The sequence below is a fragment of the Corapipo altera genome, unplaced genomic scaffold (genome assembly GCF_003945725.1).
Source record: "Corapipo altera isolate COAL_440 unplaced genomic scaffold, ASM394572v1 1, whole genome shotgun sequence".
In the NCBI taxonomy this organism is placed as follows: Eukaryota; Metazoa; Chordata; class Aves; order Passeriformes; family Pipridae; genus Corapipo; species Corapipo altera.
Genome location: NW_020884873.1, coordinates 19,434,510 through 19,458,197, shown reverse-complemented (window position 1 = coordinate 19,458,197; position 23,688 = coordinate 19,434,510). Strand labels below are relative to the sequence as shown.

General features: G+C 41.7%; 4 protein-coding genes across 9 annotated transcripts in view; 3 read left to right on the top strand and 1 right to left on the bottom strand.

Moving 5' to 3' along the window:
• The first annotated feature begins 572 nt into the window (after window positions 1-572).
• Window positions 573-8,267, top strand: LOC113959258 (osteocalcin-like). The gene is made up of 4 exons (XM_027668158.1): window positions 573-710; window positions 2,603-2,638; window positions 4,488-4,557; window positions 6,152-8,267. The coding sequence occupies exons 1-4, from the start codon at window positions 644-646 to the stop codon at window positions 6,279-6,281; spliced, it is 303 nt and encodes a 100-aa protein (XP_027523959.1). The 5' UTR covers window positions 573-643; the 3' UTR covers window positions 6,282-8,267.
• Window positions 8,268-9,438: 1,171 nt separating this feature from the next.
• ART4 (ADP-ribosyltransferase 4 (Dombrock blood group)) overlaps window positions 9,439-23,688 on the top strand; it is a 24,510-nt gene continuing 10,260 nt past the window's right edge. Inside the window, exons 1-3 of one of the 4 annotated variants that reach the window (XM_027666105.1) lie at window positions 9,439-9,984; window positions 11,255-11,981; window positions 12,842-12,850. In XM_027666105.1, the coding sequence (XP_027521906.1) occupies window positions 9,892-9,984; window positions 11,255-11,981; window positions 12,842-12,850 (829 nt within the window). In that variant the 5' untranslated portion in view covers window positions 9,439-9,891. Of the gene's footprint in view, window positions 9,985-11,254; window positions 11,982-12,841; window positions 17,071-23,688 lie in introns of those variants that run through there. The other 3 variants (XM_027666096.1, XM_027666088.1, XM_027666077.1) reach the window with 3 other exon arrangements.
• SMCO3 (single-pass membrane protein with coiled-coil domains 3) lies at window positions 13,028-21,660 on the top strand. Of its 3 annotated transcripts, none has more exons than XM_027666137.1 (3): window positions 13,028-13,122; window positions 18,099-18,149; window positions 19,879-21,660. In XM_027666137.1, exon 3 carries the CDS (start codon window positions 19,893-19,895, stop codon window positions 20,568-20,570), a length of 678 nt encoding a protein of 225 aa, XP_027521938.1. In that variant the 5' UTR covers window positions 13,028-13,122; window positions 18,099-18,149; window positions 19,879-19,892; the 3' UTR covers window positions 20,571-21,660. The 3 variants fall into 3 exon arrangements, with proteins under 3 accessions (XP_027521938.1, XP_027521927.1, XP_027521921.1); XM_027666126.1 differs by lacking the exon at window positions 13,028-13,122 and adding an exon at window positions 16,739-17,605; XM_027666120.1 differs by lacking the exon at window positions 13,028-13,122 and adding an exon at window positions 16,739-17,605 and having other exon boundaries at window positions 19,876-21,660.
• Window positions 20,076-23,688, bottom strand: part of LOC113958096 (histone H2B 1/2/3/4/6) — a 23,218-nt gene continuing 19,605 nt past the window's right edge. The window contains exons 3-4 of the mRNA XM_027666168.1: window positions 20,487-20,490; window positions 20,076-20,086 (exon numbers count right to left, since the gene is read on the bottom strand). The gene's annotated coding sequence lies outside the window, so the exon portion shown is untranslated. The remainder of the gene's footprint in view (window positions 20,087-20,486; window positions 20,491-23,688) is intronic.

Here is a 23,688-nt window from a genome sequence, read left to right as displayed (position 1 = left end):
AACACTTTTAGAGTCTAAATGTTTATTTGATTTTTAGACAAGAAAAGGCAAAATAAAGCTTTGAAACTAGGAAGATTTCCAGGAAGAAAAAAAAAGACCCTCCCTCAAACTAGCTTCCAAAGTTCTCAGCAATTTAAAAATCTCATCTCTCCAAAGTGATTTGGTGAAATTGTGAAACTGTCTGAGAATCTAATGTGTTTGCCCTATGCAAACTGTTTTACAGGTTTCTTTACCTTCAGGGGAATGAGTCAAGGTGGGGTGGGGAGAAGGGTCACCACCGAGTGTGCCTGGTATCTCTCCTGCCTTTCCAACACAATTGAGTGACTTTGAAGTTTATAAGAAAGATGACTTTTTTTTTATCCAGTTGTTTTTCTTCAACAGTCCCATTCAAAACCTCTGATAAAATCTTCTGGAAATGCCCCGAGTACTGAGATGGATGTCAAAATGACTGCCAGGATCCAGTATCCCCTGGCCCAAAGGACGGGCTTTGTTTTGGAGTGCAGACCCAGGAACAAAAGCCAGATCCCTGATCTTTCCAAGCAATCACAGGATATAAATTGCTGCCCAAAAGCAAGCCACGGAGAACTTCAGTAACCTCCAGGAAAACTCTGAGGTTAGGGAGACTAGCACAGCCAAAGAAGACATGAGGAGTCTGCTGGCACTGCTGATTGTGACTCTGGCCCTGGTAGCACTCTGTTCTTGCGAGAAAGGTAAGGGGGCATCTTTCCAGGAAGGCTCTTTAGATCACTGCTCAACCCTGCAACTTGCCACCAGCCTCCCTTTAGTCTGGGAGAGAAGGACAGCTTTGGGGGGGGAGGAAATGTACCACCAGTCATTGCACAACTTCAGATCTCTGCTAGAGAGACAGAGTCAGGGATGAGAGAGGGCTTGAGAACAGAGAGACCCGTCTTTTGCCAGACACTTTCTTCCACTGGTCAACACCCACTCACCCCCCACCTCAGTTGTTTATTGAATTGCAGCAGAGAACTTGAACATTTTAATATGTTTAAGAATTAAACAAGTTTATCATTTGGGTGAAGTGGCAAAGGTATGCTGGATGCTCACTTTTGAGTAAGACGGTTGAACTGCAGGCAGATTTGTGTCAGCCATAGGGAGAGGGATTTTTTGCCTTGCCAGTCCTGGAGTGCTGTAGGATCACAGAGATAGGCACCAAGTCAAGCTTCCCCCTGCAGGTAAATGTGGGATGCGGAGAATTGGAGGGAAATACACCTTCCTATTCATGTTTAAAAAACAGGGAGTTGTCCCATTGAAATGAGCACATCTCATTTGAAGGTGATTTAGTGATGGTGACTGCATAATGGAAAGACAGTAATGTAGTGGCAGCTCTATAATTTATGAAGAGAGAGGGAAGAGGGGAAAGATCTGAAAAATTAGTGCTTTCCTTTACATCAAAAAATGAAGTTGATCAAGAGAGAGGTCTGTGTTTTCCTGTATTATCTCATTCAGATTTAAATTCTGTTCAGTCCTTGGCATTGATATTGTCATGATTCAATTCTGGCAAATATATTTTTTTAATCAGTTTTTCTTCTGTCAGTCTCTTTCTTACTTTTTCACTCGAGTATATATCTACCTTTTTTTAGTCATTATTATATTTCAGAATGCTTAATGGCCTAGGAGTAATTCCTAATTTTATTTTATTTTAAATCAAAGGAGTGCATACATTGCTTAAAAATAGAACTACACATAACACTTTTCACACAAATTTTTTGTTTTGTTTTTGGCTTTTTTTTAGTGTGGGTTTTTTTGGTTGGTTTTTTTTGTGCTTTTTGTTGTTTGGTTTTTTTTTTTTTTTTGGTCTCTAGAGTCCTCTTTCTGTCCATAAATACACTTGTGCCAAATACCTGGTAACTTGGGTGGAACCTACACTGTTGAAAAAAGATATGGTGAAATAGTGAAAGAAAAAAAATTGTGAAATAGGGCAGTGTGTGAGACTCCAGATTAGGAGCTCTTAGAGGATGCTTTTCTTGGATGTTTTTGGGGGCATCAAGGATTAAGTTCAAGACTGAACACAGAAATATTGTGTGTAAATTGCTCTTGAGAGGATTGATGAGCCAGGTACCTCAACCTTGTGCCTGAAAGCTGTGAGGACAGAGTTGTTACTAATTTTTTGATCTATTTCTCTTCTCTGTCAATGGCTGTGATTTCCCCCCAGAAGAAATGTATCTTTCCAAAGATAGAGGAGAAGCTAAGCTATATTCATGTTCTGTCCAAATTTGGGGTTTGTTCAAATGGTCCCCTAGTTCTAGTTGTCCCTACTCTTAGCAAGGGCAGAAAGGGTGAAGGAGGAAGGTCTTCCTCCTCCTTCCACAGTGATTATACATCTCTTGTGTCATTTGACCTGTCTCAGAGGAAGTTGAAATTAAACAAATCCAGACATAATGGATTAATTTTGCCATTATGGTGGGTGTTATTAAATGGTGAGTGTTAATAAAACCCTTTTGGGAGAAACAGACCTTCTAGGTAAGTGGGGGCAGCTGGACCCAGCTAGTTGGTGGTAGGATTCAGTTACAGAGTACAGCAAAGGAGGATAGTCTAAATCAGCCCAAGCAGATTCTCTTCTGTCTGTCTGTCTGTCTTCCAGATCCCAAAGAGCCTTCAGGATCTCTCAGCGCTGACAGTGAGTATATCATTGTGACTGGTGCTCAGCTCTATTCTACTGCATCTGCCTCCTTTTTCCCCTTTGACAGGTTCGAGGGTTGAACAAGAACCATGCTGAGTCCCTCTAGCTGTTCCCTTTTTGCTCCCTGAGTGCTGCAGTCCCTGAGGTACTGCAAACAAGGGGGCTGCCTTTCACACATGAGCAGGTGACACGAAGGAGGTCAGTGTCCCTGCAGGCCAGCATTACTCTGGGTGTGCTAGTGTCATAGCCTGCATCTCCACAACCCCTGAGCAATCCCCTGGCAGCACATGAGTTCTGCAGCTTGTTAGCAGCTGGATGCATCTACCCTCTGTGAAACTGGGTTGTGTTGGTGGAGCAACATGGCCTGTTACCCTGCTCTGAGCTGGCTTTATAGACCTCTATCCAGAGTGATTGCTGTATCCCCAGATTGTTGAGAGAGCAGAACCTGCCCATGGCAAAGGGCTGTGACATCCCTGCCAAATCCCACAACATGAGGGATTTGCAGTTCCTCTCGTCCGTCACCTGGGACATGGGGATTTGCACACCTTGAGATGTTCACAGGTTTTGCAGCAAGCTGATCCTGGCAGAAATCTGTATGGAAAATCCCTTTCGTTCTCCCCTGACTCTCCTTTCTCACATTTTAAAGGATAACATTGCTGCTGAGGAGCATGAAAGCTGGTATTTTTCCAGTGAGCCAATATAAACACAGATTGGGAAAGAGAAAAAAAGAAGTGTAGAGAGTGTTCAGGGAAAGGTGGTGGTTTCTGACAGCTCATTAACTGGTAGTTTCTGTGTAGTCAGTATTTTGATCCAGACTAAACCTCAGCTCACAAGAGAGGGCATACCTCTCACCTCCAAAGAGAAACACAGTTGAACACTTAATGGGGACAAGGGAAGGAACAAACTTCCCCATCTCCCCACAGGCAGAGATCTTAGATTCTTCTTCCCCCCAATGACAGTAATGATTGACATTCCAGTTTCCATGCTGAAATGAATATTGGTGTGCAGCTGCCTGTGTTGCTGCTGTGCCAGCATTTGTGCACACCTCTGCTGGTGTGGGATGATCCCATGGAGCGAGGCTGTGCTGTGATGATCCTGGATGGGGATGGGGAATGAAGTGCCTCAACCTAGTGTTTGTGGGGTGCTTCACAGCACCATAGGGTTTGCACAACCACGAACCAAGGCAGCCAACAAGCAACAAGTAATGGTGTGTTAGTGTAGAGCAGGGGCAAATGCTGTCATGGCTGAAAGGCCTCTCGTGTTCTCCAGGTCCTGAACACTGGGATCTTGTGTATTTCTCTCTGGGTGTATTTCTGCCTGTGTGATGTTTACTGTTGCTATTTCGTACTCTTTACCTTTCGTGGAACCCTGTACATGTGAACATTGGTGTTTCTGTCTGTTGCTCATGGCTTATTGGAAGCATTTTAAGGTCTGGTTGTTGGTATCCCATATTACTCTCAGTTGAATCACAACATAGAAAGAAAGCCAAGACTGAAGTTAAGCAGGCCAGGGAGATAGGGTGCCATTCTCTTTTCTCCTTATTCATATTTTATGCCTTCTGCACATTTGCTGTGGATTCAGATCATGCTGTATGATAAGGGAATGGAGTTTATGACAGAAAAAGCCCTTGCCCCATGGAGATGTGAAGGCTGCAGCAAGGAGAGAGCCCAGCTGTTGGGTTTTGAGCAGATAGTGGGGTGGGGAGAGATGAACAGGCCATTAGAATGGTTTGTAGCAGTCATCTGCTTGTGAAGAGAGCAGACTTTCCATTTTCAGAGGTTAGATTGGTCTCTGTTTCACAAACCATGGCCCTGCATCTCTAACCTGCAGTGTTCTCTCTTGGTAGGCATCAAGATTAAAAAAGAAGTTGCCAATGCGTTTGTGAAGAGGCAGAAGAGGTCCAGCCTCTATGAACGGTAATGACTCAGGAGTCAGGCTGAGTGCTGGACTCTGTCCCTGTTCTGAAGAGGGGCGGGAAGGCAATAAGACAGGACAAGGCATTATTTTGTAGTACATCTATGTTATTACCTCCACACTTTGGAGGAAAATGGCTGTAGGAGACACTCAGTGATGAATAAATGGTTCTTTTTTCATTAATATCCTTTGGAGAGCTCATAGCTAGACTCCAGTATTCCTCCCAGGGAGAAAGACTCTGCTGGCTGTCTGGGCTATCCATGGGGACAGAAGGATACAAGTTAGAAGCTACTCTAACGTACAGGGTCATCAGAACCAATTTCCAGGAAAATGAGAATCACAGAAGCTTGATCATTGCCTCTGGCTTCCTACAAAGGAAGCACAGCTCTGTTGCAGGAATAAGGCAAGATCGGAGTGGCTGTTCTTTCTGAAGCTGTAGATCATACATCTACTTTTGCAGAAATCCCAGACATAAAGATTTGGAGAAATACTAACTATCTGAAAAATTTGAGGTAATGCAAGGGTGTTCTTCATATATTTCCTGGAAGGGCTTGTTAAGCTACTCTCCCATGTGGGCCTTTGGAAAAAGGATTTTTTATTCAATCCATCTTTGGACTGGAAGGGTAATGCTGTTTTTAGACAATAGAAGATTGGGAGGCCCCATCTGTAGAGGGAAGGATCACAGTATTGTAGCAGAGGAACGGGCTGATGGTGAAACCTGCAGTGATTAAAATCAAGATGAAATTCATTAACAGCAACCGTACTGTCTGTACCAACAACTCCCTTACAGGTGGGGCATTGTAAAAGTAGCTTCTGCTCTAAGCATTAATCAGAAAGGACAGAGGTAGACAGACATCCTGGTGTATTATTTGATAATGAGATAAGGTTGATCCAGAAATATGAATTCAACAACATGCAATGGGGTATTTCTAATACAGAAATAAAGTAAAAATTCATGAGGTAGTGGTGGGACTTCTGTGATGTTGTGTACAGTCTTCAGGAAAGATTCATCAAATCTGGAAGAGGAGCTAAGAAGGGCATCCAGAGCTGAGACTAAAAAATTTGGGCATGCTTAACTGGCAAAAAAAAAAAAAAAAAAAATAGCTGCATGGGGCTAGTGTTGTTGTCTACAACAGAAGTGAGGATGATGAGAGAAAAGTGATTAAGCTAAAAGACAATAATAGCTAGTGGGAAAGTAAGTAGAAACTGAACAAAAATAAATTCAATCAGGAAATAAAAAATAAATATGTAATAAAAATAAATAATACTAACAACAAAAAATATTCCTGGGTAGTTGGGGAATGGGAATGAAGGCAAAGAAACCCCTCAAACCCTAACTGCTTCTGTGGTCTCCTTTGCTGATAAAACTTGCAGAGCAATTGCTTTAAGCTGGGTTCAATCTCCTTTTTTTTTTTTTTCCCAGCATTGATTAAGTAGCCTGTTTGTATGTACGTAGATATTTAACTCAGCATGAGCAATCCCCTGTTGGGGTACCCTGGAGAATCACTTCTTTCATGTCAGTGTCAGGTGTGTGAACCATTTCCAATTGCATTGACTGAATCTGCAGAATGGTATCTCTGTCTTTGTCTACTCCAGGTACTTCGAGTATTATAAAAATCCAATGGAGCAGATGCATGAGCGCTGTGAAAACTATCCCCCCTGTGACTATCTCTCTGACCAAATAGGATTTTCCTTGGCCTACAACCGTTTCTTTGGGAGATACTAAGGATTGGAAGGTCTCTTCATTTGTTTGGCTTGGAACACTCTGAGCCCCACAAGAGAAAAAAGGTTGTGGGTGGAAGGAGGGAAGGGAAATATCCAAACTGGCATCTACTTCCACTATCTCCTTAACCAGCTGGAATGCAAGGCAGTAATTATCCTACTTGTTGAGCTTACATTAGCTTTCTTCCTTTCATCAAAAAAAGTCTCTCTTTAGACACCTCCTGTGGTATTTTGAGCTGCACCAGAAGACTGTCTTACCTCCTTCCATCTGAATCCCCAGGACACAATAGGTGAAAAAAATGGTGATTGGTCTCAAGAAAACCATTGCATGCCTTAGAAACAAAACTAGACCTCTTATACTTTTCTGAAAAATGCAGGGGGATTATAGAAGAATGTCACAATTATGATGTTGTTACACAATGTGCGTAAATGTGACGGATCTGATCCTGGGATGCTCACTGGGAGGGAGGAAGGAAGAACAGCTGCCTCCTGTTAGAATTACTGGAAAGTTCAGTATTTTCACATAGTATAATCACACTAAGTATGCATCACACTAGGATCACTTTATAAAGATAGAAGTGCGCAAATACTAATGCATAGACAGAAATCAGGTTCTGGTACATTCTTCTGGTTATTCTGTCACAAAAATTGCCCATATAGCAACAACCAAGAAATTCCAAAAGGAGTGTTTAAGGTGTGTTTCCTCCTTTTAGATGAGCTCTTCCATTTGTACACTGAATTCGGTGACTGTCTGTAAAAAGCAACTTGGAAATCTCTTGTTGTTTGTGGTTTTTTTTAACCAGTTTCTGGTGAAACTGAACATACCCAAGCAGAACAAAAAACCAACCTGTTTGTCTCTAATGCTATAGCATTTATGCTTGAAACTAGAAGTGTCTAAGCAGCTAAAAAAAAAAGGTTATGAAATAAACAAAAAGAAAATTGATTCAAGAATGGATTGAAGTTGGTCAGCATTTCATTTATTCAAGACAACTTGTATCTAAATATATATATATATATAATGTATGTGTGTATTTATATACATATTGTGTTCCCTCTGCACTACTTCATTCTGTCCTCTGGTATTAATATTATACCTTAGCACTTTCTGCACAGCTTCTTTAATATGCTCTGTCAGCTTTCCTTCCCTGAGAGGTAGATGGCAGATCACATCTCCAAGGACAAGGACTGCTGATCCTCAGGAGACTGACAGAGATCAAGTCTCTGGTTACATGTAAGCTGCAGATTGCAATAAATACTACTTATGTAAAGCAGGTTGGTGTGCTGCTTCTCTCTGTTCCTCTGTACAACCTTTACCTGTGGTTAAAGAGGTGCCTGGAAGGTACAGCCTGCTTTTGTGAACCCTGAGGAGCAGGAACCGGGTGCATGAGTCTTCCTCCTCTCCTCCCGTGCCCCAGTGTGAATCATAAGTGACTGTATCGAAATTCAGGTTGTAGTTCCAGCACTCTGTGATGCTGAGGGAAAGGAGGGCCAGGCTTTTCCTGATTCACCATCTACCCAGTTCAGTGTTTTCCTGAAAGACCTAAGCCTGAAGTAAGGACACAGGATAAGTCCACAGAGATGGCTGCCAGAAGGAGTGTGAGCATCTTGTTTGGCAAGCTGCTATGACTTGTACCAGTTATGCTGATCTTGGCCAAGGAGAAGACACTTAATAAATATCTCTGCATGTCTTGGTCAAACACCTGTGACCTGTGACTGGTTCCTCTATTGGCATAAGCTGATGGGGCTTCACTGCTCACAGCAAAACTCTCCTCTGAACACCATCTAGTAAAAATGAACAGAGTGCTTATTGGAAGAAGTGAAATTTTTGCTTGGAAAAATACTAGAGAGATTAGTGAAATCCTAATGTCTGGTGTAATAATAAAATAAGGATTTTGTTGTTGTTGTTGTATGGTTTTGTTAGCACAAAAAGTTTCCTGTCTATGTTTGGATCATTCTGTTAGTTTTATATTTTTTCTCTCCCTTTCAGTAAATATTTTTTTCAAGCAAGTTGTACTGGGAGGCCTCCATTATGTCATCTACTCTGTGTCACCAGATCCCTACATGGGCTGAAGTCATGACCTTTGGGGATCCAAGTGCACAGATCACATTACAAATTTACTGCTGAAATGGAGGAATTCGATTTTTGCTTGGTTAATGCAGCTCCAAGTCTAAGTTCTGCTACAAATCTTCTACTGCCATCTTATGGCCATTGTATTTATTGTATTTAATAGTACACCGTTTCTTCTGAAGCGTTTGAAAATGCAAATTCAGTGGCCTTTCTTCCTGATTCCCTTCACACTAAACATACACTAAGAGATCAGAAGGGAAAACCTTCTGATCAGAAGGGACATAATCTGCAACTGGATTATATGCAGCTGCATTGACATCTAAGCAGGGCTTTTTATCATGATTGCCAAGCTCCCACGGGAACACATCTCGGTTTAGCTCTGTTTTATCTCTGCATAAACAGAAGAGGAGATGCCTCAGTTAATTCACAAACCCTTCTGTGAACTGACTTTTAGCTGTCAAACAACCACTTTCTGAAATACAGCCCAAAATAACAGAGAAATTCCAAAAAGGAGAAGTAGGTAGTCTTCACCTATCACTTTGTATTCTTCATGCCATCATTTTATGTCCCCAGTGGCGACAGATACTGTCCGCAGCATCAGCTGCTTTGGAAGCAGCCCAGTGTGAGACCTTTATGCCGCCTCTCACCCTATTTCAGCAATATTTGGCAAATGCTCTCTGTACACAGAATCTAAGCATCTGCACAAACATCTCATCTCAGGAAATCACACTATGACTGGAGGTGCACCTCTCACCCAGCCTATCACCAGCAGGCCATGGAAAATGATTTTCACTTCTCTGTGATCAGAATCCAGGCCCTGACAGCTCTTGCCTGTTTTTCCACAAAGAGTAGTTATCAGAGGCCATGGGGCTTTGAAAGGGAATAACTCTCTGCTGTTATTTGGAAGGGGTCTGGAAATCAGCTGCTAGAGAGGGGTTTGACTCAGTATAGAATCTGCATTTGCATGTACCCAATGTAAACAGTCCAACAAGGTGGACTGCAGTGGTGTAAGGGTAGGATTGGTAACACAAGATTAGAAACCAGGGGATGATAAGGAAGAGAAGGACAGTTAGGTTATCTCTGCTTCCAGATGGGATCCCGACCTACCCTGCATTTCTGTGTTGGCTTTATGAAAGCCAACTTCTTTAAAAGGGCTTTTTAAGCTCTTGACCAGGGAGTACTCATCCTGACACATCACTCTTCAGGGGACAACTGCCTTAGACTTCTCCAAGCCATGATTTTCTTCCTTTTTGCAAGAACAAGAACACTGAATACCTTGGAATTAAAAGAGCTATTAAGGTGACGGACACTCACATCAGCTGGAGTTGGTGCAACCAGACCTTTCCTTATGGATTGTGGGCACATTTCTACCAGTAAATTGTCTGCTTGGATGATTAATGACTTCTGAATTGCTGTAAGAATCTGGTGAATGATCTTTGGTTGAAGAACTCTCACCAAAACCTGAGTGCAAATTACAAACTGCAGAATTTTCCAGTTCAGGAAAAAAAGGAAAGAAACAGATGTAAATGACCTCTTCTTGAACAAAATGTTCTTTCCAGTGCCTTGGGTGGACTCTAGGAAGCCAGTGCAGCTGGGCAGCCTCCTGTTGCTGATCTCCTCACAAATATTGGTAAAAAGGGTAAATGTTCTTTATTTGAAATGGTGAAACTGCTTACCTCACTGAAATAAGTTTTTAATTTTTTCCCATTTGAAACAGTTTCTTTAAGGAGCTTTTAGTTCATTTTTAACTTTTCTGCTTTCAGTTCTTCTGTTCCATTTCTTACCTGTCCTAATTCTTTTAACCACTTGGTTGGAAATTTCCTCTTGTTTAGAGCCAGATGGTTTCCTACAGTATGTTTATGAGTAGACCTCATAGTCTCCTCTCCTTCTCCCACCTGTCTCAGCTGAGGCTCTGACAAAAACAGCGTGTTGTTAGATGGGACGGTAAAAATATTGTTCTGTGTATTTTGATGGCCTTTTAGCTTTCCCTCAAAACAATTATGATATTCAACGAGAAATAAATTGAATCCCTGCATAGTTTATGGGCCAGTATAACTTCAGAGGCTAAGAAAGGTGTCAGTTTGGTTACATTTCTAGGATGAATATTTGAGATTAAAGTGAATATCTAGCTACTTGTAGAATTCAACTATCAACTGACTACAGCACTTGACTAGTCTACTAGGTGATCAAAAAGCAAAAGGAACAATACCATAACTCACACAATTTCTTAGATCTTATTACACAAGGTTTTTATTAATTAGAAATGCTAGATACACATAATTAGCTGGTTGTTTCATAGACAGAATATATTAGAGGTTGTTTTCCTGTTATAGCACCTATTTGTGTGAATCCTTACTCATGTTTAATGTTTATTTACATGACAAGTCCAGCTGGTCTCACTGAGACAAACTGGATGAACAGAAGTTTTGTCACAGTGGTACTATATTGTCCTTTACATTATTCCCTGGAGCCAAAACATGTCCAAGAGATTTGAAAGGACAGGAAGAAGAAATTCACCTCTGAGTGTTCAGGTTACAATGCTCTAGCACATTGATTTGCTTATTCTTTCCCTCTGCAAAACCACTTAATAATCCTGGGCAGAATATTGATATAAATGGACCACGGGTCTGTCCTACAGGCTTTATACCATCACCCTCTGAAAAGCCAACTCTCCTGAAGTTTTTAATGTGACTGATCCACATCAAATGGCATCCTGACTGGCATTTGACTGAGGTGATGTATAGGTGATGAGGTAACTCAGAAAGGTCTTTGCCTAAGTTGCCTTGCTTGCTCTGCCAATAATGACAAAGCAGCGAGAAAAGGGTAGAGAAAAACTTGGCTTGCATTTATAGAGATACACAAGAAGTTCATACTTCTGATGCTAATCTTAATTTGGTTTTATGTTGCAGGCTATGTCCCACATCCTGATGGATATGGCTCTGAATTCTTTTGATGACCAGTATCTGGGGTGCAGAGAGGAAATGATGGAAGAACTGGAGCAAGGTGACTATTTTCAAAAGGAAATAGCTGCTAACAAGGACTATTTGAGCCTCTGGAAGAAGGCTCAGGAGGCTTTGTTAAAGAGCCCTGTAGGTCTTCTGAGGGAGATGCATGACAGCCATGGCATAGTCCTCATGGCTTACACCATGAACTCTTCCCTGCACTCTCAGCTGAACTTGGCTACATCTACAGCAGGAATCTCTCCAGAGCACTACAGACACAACTTCAGTTTCAAATATTTTCACTTTTACCTAACAACTGCTATCCAGATAATGAAGGAATGGCAGAGCAGCAAGGAAAGCATGGGGAAACGTAAGTGCTACCAGGTGCACAGGGGTGTAAAAGACTTATATATCGAGGCCACGGTAGGTAGCAGGGTGCGATTTGGCCGTTTCACTTCCACCTCCCGCCTCAGGAGTGAAGCCCAGAAGTTTGGGAATGAAACTTTGTTTACAGTGACTACTTGCCTGGGAGCAGCTATGCAAGGCTTTTCTTACTACACAACTGAGAAGGAAGTCCTCATTCCCCCTTACGAGATATTTCTTGTCAAAAGCTTCATTCAGACACAGGATGGTAACCGGCTGCATCTTCATTCTGTGGGGAACTACAGCAAGTACCACTGCCAGCTGGTGGAAGGTATTGTATACAGCCTCTCATATGTGGTGGGGGCACAGGACAGTCTGGTCTCTACTACTCCAAGCAGCCCTCACCAGCTGCACCTACACAGGGTCACACTCAAGGGCAAATCTGTAGCTTGCCCACTATATTCACCTACGAGAGCCACATGACCCAGATTTTACCCATTTGCTGTGAAACCTGGGAGAACCCCACAGGTCACTAAAGATGAAGCCACCTGATACACATCAGGTCTCAGGGTTCTTTGCAGCCTCCATTTGTCCCAGGTGCCTTTGCAAGGATGTTGTAGGACTCACACATTTGGGTCCCCAGTGTTCTTATTGCAAAGGCAGGCGAGATTTGCTGGCAGTTTGAACCCAGATATTTATGCTGGTGGTTTGCAAGGCTGCTGCACTTCCAGCATCAGGACTACTCTAGTCCACTACCACTTTGTGAAGCTACTACTTATCTCTGTCAAGCTGAGGTTAGTGTAAACAAACTATTGGTGCTTTAGCTGTGATCTCTCTCCTGAGACAGAAGGGAGAAAAGGTATCCTTTGGCAAGGAACACACTGAGTTTCCTGGCTATAGGGATAACTCTGTGCTGGAAGACCTCATTGGGCCTGTTTCACATCTCCATCTTTCTGTAAGTCCACCACCAATACTGGACTCTTGATTTTGTCTCTTTGGAGAGTAATGTGTCAATGCAATCTTTGAACTTGAAACAATCACTCAGGAATGAGAGTTTGTTCCTGGAACCAAGCCAAAGTAGTAGATATAGTTGAGAAAATGGCTTTTCTGGGCAAAGGTTGTGTTAGCAAATGCAGAAAGCTTTAGGAAGTGAAGAGAGTCCTAAATACTTCTGTCTTGATTTTCTTTCAGCTTCAAGATGTAAGAACAGTGGTTCCACTGCCCTCGCCTCTGCCATTCTTCCTAGTGTGGTTGCAGTTTCTATGTACTTGGCCCATAGTCTTTGGTTCTCTGGCTGCATCCAGCTATATACCCATGAATAGCAGCCAAGAAGAGTTCACAGGCATTCGTCTCTGGAATTCCTGCCTCTACAGAAGGTTCAAACTTCCCTTTGCTTTCAGCTGCAACTCTCCAGCTAAGACTGGAACATTCAGTCTGGTTCATCAAAACAGACATTCCCTGGACCCATTCAGGTAGGAGGAAGGTTATCTATGGCCCTTCTGAAGACTAAGTCTGGGATACCCTTCACTGTAGGTAGCTTTTCCCTTAGGCATTCAGGAAAGACACACAGGGACTTTGGACCCTTTATTTAGTACCTTTATTTTTATTGAGAAAGAGTCTGTCTGTGGGTTGTGAAAGGCACCACAGTGGTAAAGTCAAGTGGGTAACTGTGCAGCCTTGCATATCTCCTTTGAGTGCAGGGTCCCAGGAGACAGTAAAATCTGTGTCACAGCAGTTTTTCCCAGCTGCATGATGCCATGCACCAATACCACAGCTTTCATCTCAGGCTGGCTGGCTGCATCTCACACACAGGGGACAGAACCATGAAGCTGTGCTGAGACATGAACTTACCAGCAGAGAATCACATGGCTTGTCTTCATCTTGTTCGACTTTAAAATTCCTTTTGAAAAAATCAGACAGGTCCTGTGTTCTCTAGTGGCCAATAAATGCATGCTGGTCATTTCATGCTGAAATGAAGGATAGTCTGTGGAGCCTTACTGCTGTCTTCACGGGTGTTGAATATGACTGAGATTTGTTTACCTGCTTTTCTACTGTGCTGTTCTGAGTAATGTCTAATGCTGGAGGTTGAATCAACACCATAAATTGAAAGTGGAACTTCTGATTTAGCTATAGATTCCTCTCGCTTTTATGCATTCATTTGGCACTTCTGGAGCCTTAAACACTCAAGGCTTAGAGCTGTGAAGTTCTCCTATCTTCAAAAAATAACAGTGTGGAAATGATAAGGAATATTTTTTGCCTGCAATTCCCCTTTCCAGCATGCCTCGCTTCTTCACCCCTGGTCCTTCAACCCTACTGATGCTAGCCCTGGGCTGAGGCTATGGTCAGTGGGGTTATCTTACTGATCTAAGAAGACCAGTCACGGTGGTTTAACTTTGCAGTGGAGTCATCAACTGAGCTGAAACTCACTGACACATTTCACAAATAACCCGAGCTTTTAGGCACTGATGGTCTTGGCAGGAAGCTGGAGTTCAGTATTCACTTCCCTGTCTGAAACAGTAAGCAACAACTTATTGCTGTTATCCAAAAGAGATCTGAATAGAACAGGACTGCACAAGCTGCTGGTCAGCTGGTTAGTCAAAAGTAAGGACTGCCGAAAACACCTACATGAACTGCTTGACTCTTGAAGCAGCTCCATATAAGCTTGGTGCTCCCATTTCCTTGGAAATCTTGCAGCAAGGAATACAGAATTTAGGTACAAGAGACATATTAGCATTAGAAATGTAGACACTTAAGGAATTTGGATGTCATCAGGTTTTACCAGATTAAAGGGCAGATCACTGGGATGCAGGCCTCAACCATTTTAACAAAGGCTTGGAATCCTTCACAAGGTGGCTTCAGCACCCTGAAAGCTTCCTCTGAGTAGTCAGCTGCTGTTTTCAGGCTTTTTTTATGGATCTGTGCTCTTGAGGGATAGGCTGAAGGAAAACACAAAGTGAAAGGAGGATAGAGAGCCAAGTCTGAGGTGTTGCGATGTTCAGCTCAAGGAGGAGCTGCCTTCTATGGTATTTGGTGTTCTCATTTTGTTGCAGCATTTTCACAATATTGGCACAGTCTATGAGAAGTTCTGATACTTGAAGGGACAAGACAGGTGAGCTCAGTAACTCTTGAATAGCAGACTCTACTGCTTCAGGGAAATTGTCATATTTCAACATCACTGCAATAGATGCACTGGTGATGTTTTCTAGTGCCCCCTTGTAAATCTCAGAAAGTTCCTTTACTGCAGCAGTCTTGTCCTGCAGGGAGGTGATGGGACCAGGAATTTTAGCCACAAAGTGTGGCCGATGCTTTCCTGTACATCTTTGTCATCTGTTTCCATGGTGACTTGCATATCTCTCAAAGCATTGACCAAGAGCTGCAGCTTTTCTTAAATGCTGAAGTGCTCTTTCACTGACATGATGGGGAAGTTAGTGCGAACTTGCACATTGAAGAGTGAGAATATTGTGTTGGTTGAAGTGACATAGACGTACATTGCCATGCAGATTCTGGCAGACCCTGAACAGCCTTTTTTTATTACTATTAAAGCCAAGGTGGGTTAACGTTTCTGGAGTAGGATCTGACTCTGAAAAGCAAACAGAAGTAATACAGATGATGTTAATACAGTGGAGCTACAGGGGAATAAAAGTGGATATATTTTTGACTACATTTCTGAAACCAATTGTACAAATTACCAACCCACCTGACGCATCCTTCTCCAAGACATTAGTTAGAAGAAAACACAGAAAAAGCTCTTTGACAGCCTTTTCAGGAGTCTTACCAAGCAGGCCAGCAAAATGTGATGTAAACAGCTGCAAGTGTCATTACTCTTCTGGCTGCAGGAATTATGACTTTGACCTTCAGCATGCAATCTTTAAAGTAAGAGAAGTGCTGTAGATGAATTATGCTTGTGTTTTGGTGTTTATTGGTAAATTTGTGTGAGTCCCAGACAACAATCTACTTTACATCATCCTTAGAACTATAATCCTTCAGTTTGTATATACTGGTGGGTGTACACAGAATTAAACTCATATTCTTGGGAGGAGGGAATAAACACAGCAAAATCAAATGCATGACATTACATTCAAGAGACAAAGCAATTGAAGACTGAATAATTCAATATTTTGTCAGGCTACAGTGCTCTGAGAAGTGACCCTTATCAGTCAGTTCATACAGCGACTAGATGATGCAAGTAACCCTTGATAGGTGGAAGCACAAAACATTCTCCTTGCTTGGGGTCCCATCTTGATGCCATTTAGACTGCTAAGAAGTTATGCCCTTCTGCTTGCACCTAAAAATTCTCCCAAGGCCAACTGCAGATACAGTCCTGGGATAGCATGCTGTTGTTTTTGCTTGTGCCAGACTTCTTTAAACCCAGACTGGTTGCAGCTGGCACAGATATTGCTGTGGTTAGATGTGCAGATAGATGTGTCTTAGCAGTTGCAACTTCCCATCCCACTGTATACTTTCAAAGACTTTTTTCTCAGAGCTCAGTTCAACCCTCTGCCTTTTCCTGCATTTCTTTCCCATGGCAAAAGTAGTCTGATATTTTGTGAAATAGCAAAATTGATTTTAGCCTCCACTGCTGTTCAGAGCTGGATGTGGTCTCTGCACCACTTCTTCCATTCTCATGTCATCAGAGACCTGGCAAATTGCAGTAAAAAAGGGTGACAGACACTCCAAATAAAGTCTTTCGCTCAAACTTAATAGGTCTGAAACAATAGCTAATAATTTTCCCTAAAGACTCGAAGTAAAGCAGAAACAAAACTGCTTGCATATTTTTCAAATTATTTTCTGTCATGTTCCAAGTGATAGAGGCTCTAGAAGAGAAGAATTTGCATCCACTGCAAACACTGAAGACATGAAATCGGTTTCCAGCCTATAGAATCGGACACAGAGGCAGTTGTCAGCCAGATCAATTCAATTCAATTCAGTCCAATATCAGAAGATATTCAGGACTACATGGCATCCTCAGTTAAAAGAATAGGAGTCACAATTAATTGACGATTCCAGAATTGTAGTAGTCAAATCATTTAATGTTCTCTCTCAGCTCATCTTCTCATGCCTACAGCTCTGACAAGAGAGTTTGGCACTCTGTATTCATATGGGTTGAATACAGCAGCTCAGCTTTCAGATGAAATCAAGTTAGCATCACAGAGTATTCATTATATGCTTGATCTTTTGCTTTCATCTGAGAACTCAACTATTCTCTAGAGGGGCAGCAGTATTCCTGACCAGACTCCTGTGGGCTGCAGGTCCACCTTTCTAAGGATCAGAGCATGAAAGATGTTTTGTTTGGTTGAAGACAGAAGTACAGCCTTGTCTTGCTGGGACAGACAAAGCCTGTTTTCACTGCCTATGGTATCTATTTTTCTGTTTTTGTGGGACTGTTCAACTTTTCTTCCATAATTCACAGATATAAAAAACCAGTCATTGTAAAAACTCATTATTTCAAGACATAGTTGCAAACATGAATATTTATATTTCTAAACAATAGAAATTTATAAATCCCAGTGAAAAACTTAATCCTGTACCTATTTGAACAAAAAGTGCTGTCCTACACCTTTTGTGTTTTAAGAACAGAAAGTAACACCGTCCCCTTTCAGCCATTTCTGTAGTACTTGTGAGGGTACCTCTGTTAGGAGGGATTTGTGCTGTACCTATTCCCGCCAGGAACAGAAGGTCTCTGGAGGATCTAACAATTGGGAACTTGCTTTAAGTAAACTGAATTCTGTTAAAATTGGAAGGAAGGGGAAAGGAGGAAGAAAAATAGATGAATCTGGGTAAACACCACACAATAGAATTAATGACAAGCAGGCAGGCAACAGGATGGAGCTGAAGCCCAGCCTCCGGATCCCTAACTCATCACATGCTGCTGGAAAACACCAGACGAACACAGGGGAAAGAGGCTGAAGTTACTGTCCCATACACATTTCATCAGGAGCATTCAGACAAAATCAGGTAGGCACTCTAAATGTTTAATTAGAAAAGTTTCTGCAGAAAATCTCCCTGGAGCCAGAGAAATTGTCAGAAATATATGTGGCCTGCCTAACTCTAGAAAGAAAATGTAAAAACTAGCAAAAGTGAAGACTAAGAAGTAATCTTAGCATTAAGAGACATAAAATCTAGAGCAGCTATAAGAACCTGAAATAATCATACGTAAATAATAGAACATAAAAGTCTCCTCCACACCTGTCTAGAATGTAAAATGTTTGCTGAAGTGCTATTCCTTCTGAAGCATTTTGTCTTCTCAGTTTCTACAAATAAGTAAAGCAAATTACCTTACAATAAAACACTAGTGGAGTAGAAAGGTTCTAATATCACACTGAGTCAGAGAGCAAGTCAGTGATATCCCTGAGGCAGGAGTGATATGAAATCATAGCTTGCACTGACATGGCTTTATGTTTCCTGAAAATCACAAACCTTTACAGTATATGTACTTTGCTCCCTACAGCTTGAAGAAAAAGATGTGTTAAAGAGTTTAATCTCTTGACAGAGCTACAAGGTAAGTGGCTGACAGAAATGCACAGTACTGTGCAAAATATTGTGGAAAAAAATCTCTTCAGACTGGTTTATATTTCAATACTGAGATTAAAAGTTGGCAGGGGACTGTTGAAATCATTCTGGTTTTCAATTGTGACCTTGTGGGGGAGGGTGTGTTTAGTAAAATACAGCTGGGTCAGTGTCAGATGATTTGCAGTTAACAGATAATGCAAGAATTACAAAGGACCAATATGGCACAAAGGCATCTTTTTAAGAAGAAAAATCTAGGTAGTCCCCTACATATAACTATTTGTAGTTCTAACTGTGATATGTAGGCACCAACAGCAAGAAGAGGTTTATCTTGGAAAAATGCAAAGCACTTGCCACAAAAGTGGCCCAGATTTGCAATAAAGGGCTGAGAACATAAAAAGTACCAACAAAGAAATGAGTCATCCTACTCATTCACAGTTTGCTCCTGTTGCTAAGATTTTTGCATTTAAGTCAAAACCATGCTAAAGCATTTTCACTTTGCAGCTGGTGATGGGGTCGAAGGGAAGTGGCACTGTGTTGTTTATGGAATCTTAGTGATGAGGAGTAACTCCATGATCACTGGGAACTCAGTCTCTTTGGACTCTCTGTATTGCCACGCAGGTTATGAGGAAATATATATTAAATATGCCCTTTTGTTGGCAAACCAGCAACAACTCAGAGAAGAATGGTGACCATAAAGATTAGACACAAGGGGAGTTAAATTTTGTGCTCTGGTCTGTACAGTGATAAGGGAGGGCCAGATTCTGCTCAGTTATGTCCTAGGAGCTTGGTGAACATCTGCAGACATTGGCTCTGCGTGGGACACCCTGGGAATGGAGGGAGTGAGGCTGTGCAAGCAAGGCAAGCTGCTCCAAGGCAGTCTGCCATCAGAGACAACCTGGTGTAGATGCACCTCATGGTGCTTACACAGTGTGCTGAACATCACAGGGTTGTCTGCAGTGGTTTGATATTCAGAGTGAAAAAACAATGGGAAATCAATTACAACAGGTGAATAAACAATGAGGGAACAGGCTAAATATCAGGGAAGGAAATACAGTGGGAAATGTGTGTAAGGTGACATAGGTTAGGATAGGTTTATTACAGATAATTTTACTGTTCTGTATGAATTCCCAAGGGTAGGTTTATTAGTAGAAGAGTGCTTATATAGTAACATTTTCTCTTGAATGTTAGACGAAAAAACCTACACCAGCATAAAACACCCTTACGGTGATACAGACCATGTCCACTCCACCAGTCATCACAGTTGCTGAAAAATCAGATGCCTCTAAACTGAAAAAATAGGCTGAGAAGTGTGCCTAAATCAAGCCTTGAATTTCCCCAGCTTATTTTAGATTTTACTGATTAGATGAGATTGTTCCATTTTTTAGTGAACTAGTTCAGCTTCTATCATCTTCAGTTTCCAAGGTTCCAATTTCAGTTTCAATCTTCAGTTTTCAGTGAACCATGTTCTATTTACAATTTATGCTAATTACATATTTGTTAGCTATTTTTGCTGCTCTGAGTATACCCAGTGTCTTAAAAGGTCCTTTTCCAATTATTTGTCTAAAGATCCAAACCAAGAATTAAGATTTGTAAGATATGCCTTGGGATTTGACCTACTGAGTATAAAAAGAACCAGTGAGGCAGAGACAAAACACATTTCACTGCTACAGTTATGGGTGTTGAACAGAGTAAAAGATTTCTTTTCTCTCTTGAAGTAGCCTTTTTCTGAAGAATGGCATTGAGTGACCTTCTTTACCCAGACAATCCCAAGAGAAAGCAAGAATTGATCCATTTGCATCAGAAATTGCTTGAGTGCATGTCCACAAATTTCCGTGCAACAAATGAGCTGGTTGGAGTGCTGAATGAACACCTGGGCTGCACCATTTCCCACATTCAGATGAGAGAGAGCAGTACTGTCAAGGAAAACTGTGACATAATCATTCAAGTGATGAGTGAGATTCAGCATCAGGTACAGAAGATTGATAGTGACATGAAGGAAAAGCTCGAGCCAGTGCTGTACCAGAAGCTATATGACATCAAAGAGCCTGAATTGGAGAAAATTGCAATAGCTCAGAGAGTTTTTTCCATTATTCTTGGAGAAGCAACTTCAACAGCTGGGATGGTAGCTATCAAACTTCTTGGCTCCAATCTTTTAACTTTCACTGTGAGCAAGCTCATCAGTCTCCTTGCACAGATTGGGGCATCTGTTCTTGGGGGAATTAGCATTACCATTATTGGCCTTGGCATTGAAATGATCCTCCATGCCATCCTGGGAGCTGTGGAGAGGAATGAGCTTCTGACAGCTGTGAGAAGCTACGAGAAGCACCTGGCTGAGTTTAAAGCAGCCTCAGAAAAGTACCAGCGTGCCATACATGAAGTGACTTCTTTGGTGAGACAACAAGTTCAGTGAATGAAGTCAGACCTCTCTTCTCCTGTGACAGTGGCTGCAGCAGCTATGCCTGAAGTAACCTTTTTGATTCATTATTGCAAATGAACTACTGATGGCTTTTTTTTCTTATTAGTGGCAGCAGAGCAAGAGATGTGACAATTTTGGGAACTGGCAATGAAATATATTAATAGGAAACTGGCTTATAGGTGTTTCTGAGAGGCAATGTTTCAGATACTTTGTACCTTTCCTTCACTATTTTCTGGAATGCATTGTAGATAACCTTGAACTGTAATTCATACTAGTGGCAATAATACTCATTGCTGGAGCAGTGGTGGTGAGGAGTTGTGATTTTTCTCTATGTTTCTATATACATATACATATATATACATTTATCATATACAACATGATGGGAGAAAACAATTTCAACAAGGCAATCCATGCCAACGTCTGGAGGCTTCATCAGGACAGCTGTGGTTGCTAAACTCTTAGTGTGGATTAGTGCTAAATCTGATAAACTGGATTCCCTGTTCACTGAACTACTTAAAAGGACTAGCTGAAGCATATTTAGCTGCTATTTCCTGTCCCATCCCTGCCTAAGGAGCCAGCCAGAGATCTTTAAATAAACTCTAATCCCAGTAGATTGGCAGGTAAGAGAAGCCTGGGCCTACAGGCACACACACACAACCTGGCCCCACAGCTGAGAGAAACCAGCTGCCACATTCCAGGTGTGCCTGGCTGTGAATAACCTCTTATGCTTGGTAATGCTCTGCTCCTGCAAACCCACAAGTAAAAACTTCTTTGCAAAGCTGCTGTTTTGTTTATTGAAATGGAATCATACAAATGTACAAGTGCCTGTAGGATTGCAGCCCTATTAATGCACTGAAGTTATTTTCGAATGCTTTACCCAGTCCCACTAATGTGAGACTGCCAAGAGTATGCTCAGATTCTGTATTTCACAATATGCTACCAAATGTCCTTATTTTTCGGATTTTAAAACAAAAGCTGGAAAGAAGAACATGATTTTTAGTTTCTTGCTCTGATTTGCTGTGGATTGCTTTCTTTTGATTTTAGAAAAAAAAGGTAATTTAAGATTTAATAAAAATGTGCATATTGTAAGACCTTTCTTTTCTGTACTTTTTTTTTTGTTCTGAAACCCCAATCTTAAATCAAATAATGAAAATATTAAAATCTTCATTATGGATGCAATTTATAAATTTTATAATTTTTTTATATCCATGATAGACTGATCTAGTTGGATTGTGTATAGGTTCTTTTTTTAGTACCAGCTTCCCCCAAACTAAGAGCATGTCCAAATTCATACATGTTTGTTAATATTCAATATTAGCAATAGTAATTTATTAATAACTAGATTATGCCTATGAAAGTAAAGAAATGGGTGAGATTACAAAAGGGATAAAAGCCTAAATAGGCTGTACAACCCTTCCATTATGGGGTTCTTTTTTTTTCCCCCTCCCCCACTGGTCTCACTTTAATCATCTTTTCTGACTCCTCTTCGTTTTTGTGCTCAAAAGCCACTAGATGGCGATGAAACTGCTAGCACTCAGCTCTGCCAGCTCTGCCAGTCATCGGGGAAAAAGTCCAGGCTTCAGGAACATGGGTGGGTGCCAGGAACTGAGAAACTGAGACCAGCACAAGCCGCACACTAGGCTATGCGCATCAGGAGAGGCAATTCAGAGGAGGTAAAAAGCGCTGCCTTGTGTGCATGAGGTATTGTGGCGGATGACATGGTGACCTGAGGCATCATTTCTCCACAATGTGACGTTTTCTGTCTCCTGACACAAGAGGCACTCAGTTTAGAGGTACTTGTGTAGAGGCAAGAGATTGTCAATAGGCAGAATAGCGATATTTGAGTGTTGGAGAGGTAGGAGTTCCTGGTACCCGCTTTCTATGTGCAAATGTATGTTCTAAACTAGGAAGAAAAACCACCAGCTCTTTGTGAGATTCCCAATCACTGCTGTACAAGAATAGTGGAGTCAAATAAAAATGAATCTCTTGTATTTTTCAGGCAGTTTGTCCACACTTTCTTGAAAGCAAGTACTAAGCAGTGTCAGGGGAAGTGGGATACACAATGAGGAACACAGAGATATACAATTTCTACTCAGCTCTATGCATATCCTTGTTCCTAGTGGACTTAAAGGAAAGCAGGCTTCCTCACCACAGAATTAATCCCTCCTCTTTCTAACTCTCTGTCCAGCCTTAAACTTGGTGCTCCAAAGGTATCATAACCCATCTACTGATGTTTCTTCTCTACACTCCTTGGAGCTGCATCTTGGTGTGACAGAAGTATCGAGTGAAAAATGTGAAAGAACTACTGTCCAAGTCAGCAGACACTTTTGAGAGAAAGCAGTCACGGCTGAGGCAGCACCTTTGTCCCCACTGAGCCCAGTGTTCCCATGACAGAAAGCCCCAAGCTTTGCAAGGTGCAACTAATCTTCAAAAATTCAGCCGTCCCCCTCTCCAGTGACATGGTGCATGACAGGGATGTGCATGGCCACAGCTTTACATCAAATCCCCTCGAGCATTCTCCCTTTGCTCAGGCTGCTGTTCTGGGCAAAGGATTAAGAATTAAAACTGTGATATGTGTGTTCCAAGTCAGAACAGCCTCAAGGAAGAAAAGAAACTAAACCAGCCCAAGCCAGTCTAAGCTGCTTTCAAACCTGTGTGAAAAAACAGTATGGTTGCAAGCAAAATCTGCCCTGCAGAAAGTTCTTTCTGGTAACAAGAATAATGTAAAGAGAACAGACCAAAGAGGTACAAGGTGGGGATGACTCTGCTCTGTACATGGTTAGCAAGACTCCCTAGGCACTGAGAGCTCCTGAAGCCTTTGCTCTGAGGATTCTCCTGGACTAGCTATCTGCTAACTTGGATTTTGTGCAGTGTATGATGGATGTTGGCATTATTACGATACACAGCTTATAGTCTTTTACCCATCCTGCAATGATCCTTCATAAACTTCCAAGTTTGCCAACTGAGACTCCATTATCTGAAAAACTGTAACAACATTGTCTTGCATGGCATGTTCACCAGGAACGGGGGAGTATACAAATCCTGCTCAGAGCTCTGACCACCTCTGTTCCCAGGTGCTGCCTGTGCAGAGAAAACTGTCCTTCCTACACCT